At 42.4% G+C, this 10472-nt stretch overlaps 1 protein-coding gene across 1 annotated transcript in view; it reads left to right on the top strand.

The window, feature by feature from the left end:
* Positions 1-5610, top strand: part of il1fma (interleukin-1 family member A) — a 6300-nt gene extending 690 nt beyond the window's left edge. Inside the window, exons 2-7 of the mRNA XM_056607932.1 lie at positions 360-472; positions 1122-1218; positions 1740-2148; positions 2863-2985; positions 3506-3645; positions 3948-5610. Of these exons, the coding sequence (XP_056463907.1) occupies positions 360-472; positions 1122-1218; positions 1740-2148; positions 2863-2985; positions 3506-3645; positions 3948-4166 (1101 nt within the window). The 3' untranslated portion in view covers positions 4167-5610. The remainder of the gene's footprint in view (positions 1-359; positions 473-1121; positions 1219-1739; positions 2149-2862; positions 2986-3505; positions 3646-3947) is intronic.
* Positions 5611-10472: the final 4862 nt, after the last annotated feature.

The following is a 10472-nucleotide window of genomic DNA, read 5'->3' as shown; positions in this document are numbered from 1 at the left end:
GCTTTATGTAAAAAAAAAAAATATATATTTGTTACTTTCATTGTCTCAGATCACATCCAGTGTGTTATGGCCCCTTCAGATTGTAGTTTACATTGATGGAGCCGGTAGGCCTACATTACATGACAGAATTATAGTCTGTAGTATATATAAAATGACTTTTTCATATGAAATAAACGAATAAAGAAATCATATTCTAAATCATATTCCTACATTCCTGAGGTGAAGAACAGCATGTAATGTCAGGGATATGAACATGTTATTCACCCAACATAATTAATAAAACACATTGATTGCATATCTGATCTGCTTAGTAACCTGCATCTCTTTGATGTGTTTGCTGTGTTTCCCTGCGTGCCCAGGGACCTTTCGTCGAGGGGGGGGTGAAGATCGGCCACGCGTTCCTGGACGGGGAGCACCGCTACACGGTGAAGGGGGTCCGCACACACAGCGGGCGGGGGCCAGCGTTCGCCAGGTAGGTCTACCTGTCGCCTGAGACTGCCCAGACTTCATGGGGACTTCCTGTTTTGCCTCCGCTATGCTGGTGGTGGTGGTGGTTTGTTCACACGAAACGCAGTAAACATCCTGTGAGACGTGGAGCTCCTGTTCATTTGAAGGGAATACACTTTGTTTACCTTCCAAAGATTTCCAATGCGTTCAGAATAGCTGCTTTTTCGAAAGAAGTGCAAGAAGTGCATTTTAGTTTGACTGCAAATACTGTTTGTCTCTAAAGAATAAGAAACTCATTTAAATAATTTAATAACCAGTACCCACCGTAACATTTTCGCTGGCCTCCATTCTGCTTTCTAATTTTCACTATCCCTGTTATTGGGCCCATTATATACATTATAAAAACGTGATGCCTTATGCCTACATTTATTGTGTTAATATGATTATTATTAGTGTTATTGCTACTACTTTTGAAGTTATAAGTAATAGCATTATACTATTACTTGTTACTTGGAGCTACTATTACTTGCAGTAACAAGAAATAGAAGTGGTATTTTTTAGCAATAGTAGTATAAGTATTAGTAGTCATAGAAGTACTATAAGTTCAGTAATCGTTCTGCTGGGGTGACACTCTTGTATCAGTGAGTGTGAATGTAGTGTTGTGGTCGTGACAGGAAGGGAGACATGCTGACCTGCATCAACGGCACTAGCCTGGCGGACATCCCCCCTGACGAGCTGGCACACCTGCTGACCGAGGGGAACCCCAAGTTGGTGAGCTCATCATCTGGAGACAATCGCAACCACACGCTTGTGAATGTACGGCGGGTATATTGAGCACATGTTCAAGTATGGTGCACAGGTATGCTGTGGAAAAAACACCACCGCTAAAGTTGTCATTTCAGTCGTGGCACCTTTGTTAAGTTTTAAGTCCAGTTTGTCTCCATAGAAAACTTTTAGAGCAATTTGTGAACAAACTTTGATTCAGAATGTACACTCGGCTGCATGTGAAGCTTGCATTTGAGTACAAGAAAACCACAGTTTTCAGAGCCATCGGAGGCACTTGACAGGAAGTTGACCTCAGTCTGAACTACATTAACCAGCTCAGATCTGAAAGCCTGCAAATGTCCTAAATGAACGCCGTATTGAACACTCTCTGAAAAAAACCTGCCTGTGTAGCATGGTGTTGTTGTAGTGGTTTTCAACGACGGCTTGTCCAATTCAGTTTTTAATCGTAAAGTTGGTTTGAGATGTGTGAACAGAGATTGTGTTGTGTTCCTCTTCGTTCTCTTCAGACGGTGCACAAGGCCACCAGGAAGAAGGAGGCTTCTGAACACTGCCCCCTGGAAAAGGATGCCCTCCATGCCTTCAAGAAGGAGTCCGGTGTGCTCTGCTTCTCCATGGAGATGAGGAGAGAGGAGGACCTGGGGAAGGGAGAATGCGGCATTGGGGGTGGGGGGGGGAGTGGGGAGGAGGCTGAAGAGGGAGGGCGGGGCGAGGCCGGGGAGGGCCCGGCGGAGGAGGCGAACGAGGAAGGGGAGGACGAGGGGCGTGGGGTGCTGGTGGTGAAGCTGACAAACGCGAGCCTCTCTGTGGTGAAGGGGCGTGGCTGTGCTGCGGGTTGCCCCGTCCTCGAGTGCCAGGGAACAGGATGCACGTTCAACGAGGTGGTGTTGGTGGCGAACTCATGCACGGTGACCAGCGGTGAATATATACACATATTTATTTGCGTTATCTCACTATGGGACGGTAGTCAGCTTACCGATACCCTGAAAGTACCGCAGGCCGAGTCAGAGTCTCTGATCGATCCTCTCTTCTGGCTCCTAAAACGAGAGGATCGATCAGAGAGTCTGAGTGTTCTTTAGACCATTCTTACAGGACCTGATCAGAAAAACCTTCTGCTCTATAAAAGTGCATTGAGCTGCTAAAGATTAAATCACCCATTTTGATTAGTTGGGGTGGGGGGAGACGACATTGACAATTCAGTCAAAATGCGTTCTAAATTGGATTGGATTGGATTGGATTGGATTGGATTGGATTCACTTTATTGTCATTGTGCAACGAGTATGAGTACAACGAAATGAGGTTTTGTGACCAACCGGAAGTGCAAAGGAGCAGTAAAGTGTGTACTTATTAGTATGGCTGCTAGCTCAATAAGGGCTATATTTCATCGGGTTTAAGGGCACTTCCATTAGTTGGTCAATAGCCATTGGTGTGCGATTGTATTTCCTAAGCCAGTGAGATTTTGTCTGTTTCAAACCCATCAGGAGATTAAAAATGTTTATTCCATTGCTCGTGGCACTGGCGTCAGAGATACTTCACAGTGACATGCGTTGATATTTCATTGTCTACATTCCGTAGATGTTTGTGTGCGTTTGTAATAAGTATTTTGAATGTATTTTTGTGTTGTATTTCCAGGCAACACGGCCATGTTCATGCAGGACAAAGTGCAGGGAAACATCAATCTTGAGAACATCCATTCCAGGACCTACCTCCGGGATCTCTGCGAGGACAACATGCTCTACGCGTCTGATAATCCAAGTGGGTCACCGTCGAGCTTATAGAAGCCCCGTTACTCGTACATGTAGAGCGATCCCACACATGTTTAGCTTCTAACGGCTCGGTTCACAAGGAACACCTCAGCCTGCTGACTTAAGGTATGAATGCTCGGGTGACTGGAGCACCTTCCGATCTATAAAGGTGCATTTAGCTGCTCTCGACTCATTCACCCGTTAGTACTTTGCAATCTCCATTCATAAAATAAAGCATAATATTAGCCTAATAGACATCCATCTTACACATTGCATGATTTTTGTTCCATCTTTCGAAGAAAAGCCTTAATTTTTTAGACTACGGTATAATGTTTGTTTAGAAGAACCATAAATGGCCAGCAGGGGAGGAAAAACACATTTGTAATAGGGGATCAGGATTTTCCTCTGTTGGCAAACGGCAATTCGAATCGGATGCAGTTACGGCAATATTCTGGTGGGAAAGTACTGGCTGTCGACATTGTTGGCCACCACATGGTCACATGGCTCTCTGTGTTTGTGTGTCATGACAGCGGAAATGACGATATACTCCTACAAGTCAACCGTCACGAACGAGACCTTCAGAGGCGTGCCGGTGGTGCTGAACTTCACCGAATCCGAGAGCTTCCTCAAATGCACCAAAAAGGACAATGGGGCGATCCTACGGGTGGAGGTATGACTGAGAAGATGAGTGAGTGGGAGAGGAAGGGAACGAGAGACTTAACGCGAATGCGTTGGTGCGTGAGTCAGTGAATGTGGGAGTGGGTGAGCGAGGGATCTAGTGAGTGACAGATGAATGCGCTCATTAACGACCTTCAAATGGGAGGCATGAGTAGCTATAGACAAGCTAAATGTAGCTTGGCACCCTGTGGTTCCTAACTTGCATCACGACGACGCGAGGACAACACGCTACATGAAGCAAACACACCAGTGCAGGTGGTTGGTTGGTTATTGATCCGGTATCCTTCCCTGCAGGCCTGTGACAAGCAACGTCTGAGGCTGATCTGCAAGCAGGATGAGGCAGTCCTCGCCTTCCTCTTCTACATGAAGGGGACGATGAGCGGAGAGCACCAGTTTGAGTCTGCGCTGTGCGAGGGCTGGTTCATCCAAGTCCTGGACAAGGAGAAAGTGCTGGTGGCCAATCCGCCGGTGCCCAACAATGAACCGTCTTTCTACTTTGTCATTGAGAAGTAGAGAAGCGAACCCAATTGGTTGGGGATTCATCAGGGATGACTACCGCTGCTGCCCGCTTGCGACATCTCATGCTTACTTGTGGCCATATGGGGTTGCTCTGTGAGTAACCGATGGATCAGTGTTCAGCTTGTGTACGCCACACCACGTATAGACACGTACCTACGCACACACACACGCACACACACACACGCACACACACACACACACACACACACACACACACACACACACACACACACACACACACACACACACACACACACACACACACACACACACACACACACACACACACACACAAACACACGTAAACTCATACACAGATGTACATATATGCTGTTTGATCCATGATAAAATACAATTGATCCTCTCACTGATATATAGATCAGAAAACAAAAAACGCTTTTCTAATGTTCTTTTCTCTTTTGAGGCCTTTATTCAAAACCCTCATTTTGAATTGTTCTTGTTATTTTACTTATTTTTCCTGTTCTCATACTAAATTGTTATTAGAAAACAGAAATAGGAGCCTGTTCAAAAACTTTCATATTTACATCGCCCACTTTCAAACATTGACTGTATAAATGACTAAACCCCCCAAAAAATGCATGCAGTCATTGTTAATAAACATTAAAAAGTGAAGCACAAAATAAATATATGGACTAGTTTTTTATTTGGTCGAGGGAAGATATCTTTGTTGTCACAATTTACGTGCAATTGGCTTAGTTGTGAGAGCCAATGAGGACCTATTTTATTAATAATAATTTAGTAAAAAATTTTGTTAAAAATGTTATTGAGAATGTCATTATAATTCATTACCTGTATCTTACTCTCAAATGGATACATACTACATCACTGTTTGGTAGTCATTTTGATTGGACCCCATTAAGTTTCGAGTCAGATGTTGTAGGAAGCAACACCGTTAATTTGACATTATTGACGTATGACGTTATTTTTGCATTGGACATAGACATTTAATGTTTTTTCAAGTATTGAGGAAAGTTACTACAGCACATAAAAGTATACAATCAGTTACTACCATACATAACAGTACACTATAAGTTACTGCAACACAAAACAGTAGATTTTAAGTTGCAAGACATAAAGTGCATCATAAGTTGAGGTTAGTAGTAACTGTCTCTCAGCTAACTCCAGCAGTACACGAAAGGTGTTTGCTGTGCCAGGTCCAGCCTTCTGTGGACTGCAACCTGGGGCGTTGTTAGACCAAGAGCTTTGCTGGGGCACAAGCCCCCAACTCCCAATACACTAATGTGCGCTCAATATGAAAAAGATGGTTACAGAGGGGTATTTACAAGCTTCAAAATCATTATCGTCACTGTCATACTGTAGGCTATATTAAGGCACTGGTAAAGGTAAAGAATCAAAGATAGATTCATGAGTACCGTACAATGATATTTATTTAAACACATACACACCTCAAAAATTTACAAACAATATGATCCTCTTACCATGTAAGATAAGAAAGACTCAGATTACTAGCTACATCAACCTCAATCCACATTTAAAATAAGTATTTCAGGAAAATAAAGTAACTAACAAACAAATAAACAAAAAGTCTCTTTATGACCTACACCTCTTTATGACCTTCACCTTTTTATCTAAAGCAGTATTATGCAGGAATGCTCCCTTTTAAGGAAAGTTGTGCCTTAGGCTAACAAACTCTAAGAAGATGGTAAAATCTAAAATGCACATTCACATTATTACCAAGCTGTGTGGAAACAGCATAAGTTTGGCAGAAAGACATAGACTAAAAATATATCTCCCCTAGGTCACAGATATCCTCCTCCATATTCTGAATAGCTTTACGTCAAGCCCCCATCAAGTCCTCATCCGATTCTTGCCTGTCTCTCTCCTCCTCCTCCTCCTCCCCCTGCCTGGCCCTGGACTGCCCAGCCTGTGCTCTTTCTCCCCTCTCTCCTCCTCCTCCTCCTCCTCCTCCTCCTCCTCCTCCTCCTCCTCCTCCTCCTCCTCCTCCTCCTCCATGCCCCTCAGTTAGTGTAGCAGCCACTAGCCAGCAACATCCACATAGGCCTAAGTATACTCACTGCATGCATTTCATAGGCTTTCCTACTTAAAGATGAACTGACCTGAAATTTGAAGTTTAGTTGATATTACAGATGTATTGTCTGCCTTCTCATAAGCTTTCTCAGGAAAGCTTACCTTTTTTCGCATAGACAAAACTGAATAGGCAAAATTGATATGTCCAATGGAAAATCAGTCAGATAGCCTATTCCAGGTTGTTTTTTGAAAATGATAAAACTATTGAATTTACCGTAGGGCAGGGCCGTCAATAAGGGGTGAAAGGTGATGACGATTCTAGGGGCCCACAGCCCAGGGGGGGCCCACAAAAAAAAAAAAAATAATAATAATAATAATAATTTTTTTATTTTACTACCAGCCCATAGTACTACCATAGCCCCCCCCGTCCGTCCGTCAACAACTTCTCCCTCGTCAACAATTGCTCCTTCCCCCCCCCCCCCCCCCCCCCCCCGTCAACAATTCAGCGCAGGGGGGCCCATCAGTAAATCTTGTCTAGGGGCCCAGGAATCGTAGCAACGGCCCTGCCGTAGGGTCCTATAGCCATCCTGGCAATACTGCGGTTCTTTGTAGCTTAAATACTAAAGCCTTCATACTGACTTTTAGTGGCTTTTAATATAGCCCAATCTGATTTTGTCGATTATAGGCTACATTTTCAAATGCAGCAGACTTATTTAAGTTTGCCATCCACCCATTGATCAAATCACAGCACATCATCCTAGCAATTGATGGCTATTACCAGCATAAATATTAATGTTAACGTTAATGTGGGCAATTATCATACCTTCTGCCTCTGTTCATGAAGAATTCCTGATGTCCATCTGAATCGTTTTTCAGAAGGCTAATGCAGGGACGTCCCTAGGAATTCTGGGACCCCTGACAGAATTCAGTTATGGAGCCCCCCCCCCCCCCCCAAATAAAATAAAATATATATTTTAAAAAATAAATATATATATATATATATTATATATAGCCTACATTTTTTATGTTATATATTAATTCACATTTTATAATCAGTAAATATTTGGTAATACTGGGTCGAAATTGGGTGGTCATTATCATCAGAAGAAAATTAATAACAACTGAATAACAACATGATAAACCTACCTACTTACCTACTTTGTACACTAGATAGTTAGTTAGTAGTTACACATTTACCTGGCTTGTAGTTACTATAGACAGAAATAAGCTAATAAACTGTGACAGTACTGCTTCTACTTAGACTGTCCTCCTTCTCCCCTTCTTCTATTTCAACCTCACTGGTTTCTTCTGTGGGTTCATCATGGCTTGAAGAGGACCCTGACTCTAAGATACATCATATAATTCAGAATATGTCTCATAATTATCGGAGCATATTAAACAATGTTGTCAACAGTCTATTTGATTGGATTGAGCTGGGCATGACTAAATATGTATTTGTATGTTTTGATTTGCTGCATTAGCCTACAATAAATAGCAGCTATTAATCTAAGGGTAGACTACTTGTAATTTTAGCTGACTTAAAACTTAAAAGTCAGCTAAAATGTAAGTACCCTTGGTTTAATGTCTGCTAATATTGTAATGCAGCCAATCAAAATATTCAAAATCTGTTTAAATAAATGTTATTATCATGCTGGCTAGCAGTATGGAATGTTAATCATTGCATTATCTCCATTTATTCTACTTCATTTAAGAATGCTCGATTCTGATTGGCTGGGAGGGGTGCATTACAGTTTTTTTCAATTGCTTGAACACTATAGACACATGCTTAGACCAAAGTAACGCAACTTGAAGTTTTTGTTGCTATACCTTAAACACATGTAACCATTCCTTAAACAAAAACGCTGCTTTGCACTTTAGTTGCTATTCTGCAACACACTTGCTCCTTTCTGCAACACACTTGATCCTGCCCGCTACACACTACTTCAAACATAAGACACTTAGTTCAAAAATAACATCTCAGTATATCAGTGGGAAAACACATCTATTCAAAATACTAAACACACTGGGTAATTGAAAATACTTAAATACACACCTCAAAACACTTGCTTACAAAAATGAACACCTATCAGCCAGCTAACAGAGCAGCCCAGGTTTGTTGTTGTCTGGGATAATGTTAGTTTCCATCGGGCTGATCTGGTCCGCAACTGGTTCACCAACCATCATCAATTTGAATTCCTATACTTGCCCCTTTACACACCATTTCTAAACCCCATAGAAGAATTATTTTCGGCTTGGAGATGGTGCGTATATGCCAACCTCATGCTCGCATGCCTCTTCTGCAGGCAATGGAACAGGCCTGCGGAGACATCAACATAGGGTCAATGCTTGGATGGATTCGGCACACAAGGCAATATTTTCCCCCATGCTTAGCGGAAGATAATATTGCTTGTGAGATCCTATGGCCAGACCCCAACAGACGGCAGGGTCCATAAGCCCACCCATGCACAATTGCCATGATTTTCTGTGTTCACAGTACAATAGGGTTTATTTATTTATTTATTTTTGCTCAAACTGTATTTACTGCACTGTAATGTACAGTACTGCAATGTACAGTATTTAGTTTTTCTTTTGGTTGTGGTGAAAACGTGCCCTGTGTGGAACTGAATAAAAACAGTGCACATGAAAGACTGCAGTGTTTTATATAAAGTAGACCAGTGTGTTGCTGCTGATCTGAAAGTGTATTCATATGATGCCAGTGTGTTTCATTTTGACATCAGAGTGCCATTTTTACAAAGAATTGTTAGGTTTCGATAGCCGAGTTTCAATTTGACATAGATGTGAATGGTTTATTTCCCAGTGTTGTTGTCTTATTTGCTTGTGTGTTGAGTTTTGACACAATGAGCCAAATTTTGCAAAACGTGTTCAAGCTATTGAAAAAAACTGTAATCCGGCATATTGCCCGCTGACTTGTCGGTTCTACTTGCTGCTGACTGAGCACAGTAGATCAATACGCCACTTGTATCGTTTTCTATCACATACATTTCAAACATGAGGTCCATTGTAAAAATAAACCTTGTTTAAAAGAGTTTCTAAAATGCGTCGGAAATCTATCAGAGGGTCAGTCGATACATAGTTTTGCAAGCGAGATACAAGGTAGCAACTACATTATTAAACTAGTGATCAGATGCAGCCTTGTGTGGTTGCTATATAAACGAGTTACCTAGAGCTGAGCTAACGTTATTCACCGTAGTTCTAAAGGGAACTACTTTTCGAGGGAGATGATCTTAAACAGAGTACACATTTAATAAGCATGCAATACGAATAAGAAAAAGGCTCATTATTAAAGTATTTGAATTGTTTTATTATGTTGGCGGGCGAGAAGTAGAATAAACGGAATAATCACCTCAAGGCAGGGGAATAAACAGTTTGATATGCCCAGCTCGTGGAAGGTTACCGGTAAGCATGTCGTTTTAATAATACCACCAGTGTCCTCTGGGGCGCCCCCGTAAGTGCTGCGCCCCTGGAATCATCCTAATTTACCACCCCCCTAAGGACGTCCCTGGGCTAATGTTTAGTTTTACAGGACAGCGTCACAAAACAAATGGCTATACTTTAACAGGGCTCTCAAGTTTTGAAGACAGGCAATTATTAATTCATTATTGATTCTCTGCGTGTTTGCGTGCACGCATGGTGTGTGTGTGTGTGTGTGTGTGTGTGTGTGTGTGTGTGTGTGTGTGTGTGTGTGTGTGTGTGTGTGTGTGTGTGTGTGTGTGTGTGTGTGTGTGTGTGTGTGTGTGTGTGTGTGCGTGCGTGCGTGCGTGCGAGAGTGCAGGCTGCAACATTCTCTAACAGCAATCAAGTTGGCATTGTTTGTGTCAAACAAGTTGTGAATTTCATTGGTTGTTGCGTTAAATTTTCCCTAGGTACAGTAGTGCTATTTTCTGATTGGCTAATATGTAGCCCTTATCTTTTTTTGATTGGCTGGTAAGTGGCAGGCTCATCTCAGGACTCCGAGGCAGCAGGAGATGCGCTTCATGATCCTGCTGGTTCCATAGCGAGAGCGGCGCTATAATGGTCACTGGAATTTTATTGGGGCACTGGAGACTTTTACTGGGGCACGTGAAAGTCATAAAAGTCTCCAGTGGGGCTGACAACGCCTCTGAGTGCCAACAGTATGATGTAAGACATCTCAAGGTTTCAGGCTAGCCAGGGAGGAAGTGAATGATGTTTTTTGGTGCTCTATCCTGTGTAAAAGAGGGCGGTGTCATAGTCAAAAAGAAAACTGCCAAATAAATATGCTTGAGATCACATTCTGGTCACATCCCTTTG

The sequence above is a fragment of the Gadus chalcogrammus genome, chromosome 14 (assembly GCF_026213295.1).
Source record: "Gadus chalcogrammus isolate NIFS_2021 chromosome 14, NIFS_Gcha_1.0, whole genome shotgun sequence".
NCBI classification, from domain to species: domain Eukaryota; kingdom Metazoa; phylum Chordata; class Actinopteri; order Gadiformes; family Gadidae; genus Gadus; species Gadus chalcogrammus.
The sequence above is the reverse complement of the archived record's forward strand: the minus strand, read 5'-3'. Positions and strand labels throughout refer to the sequence as shown.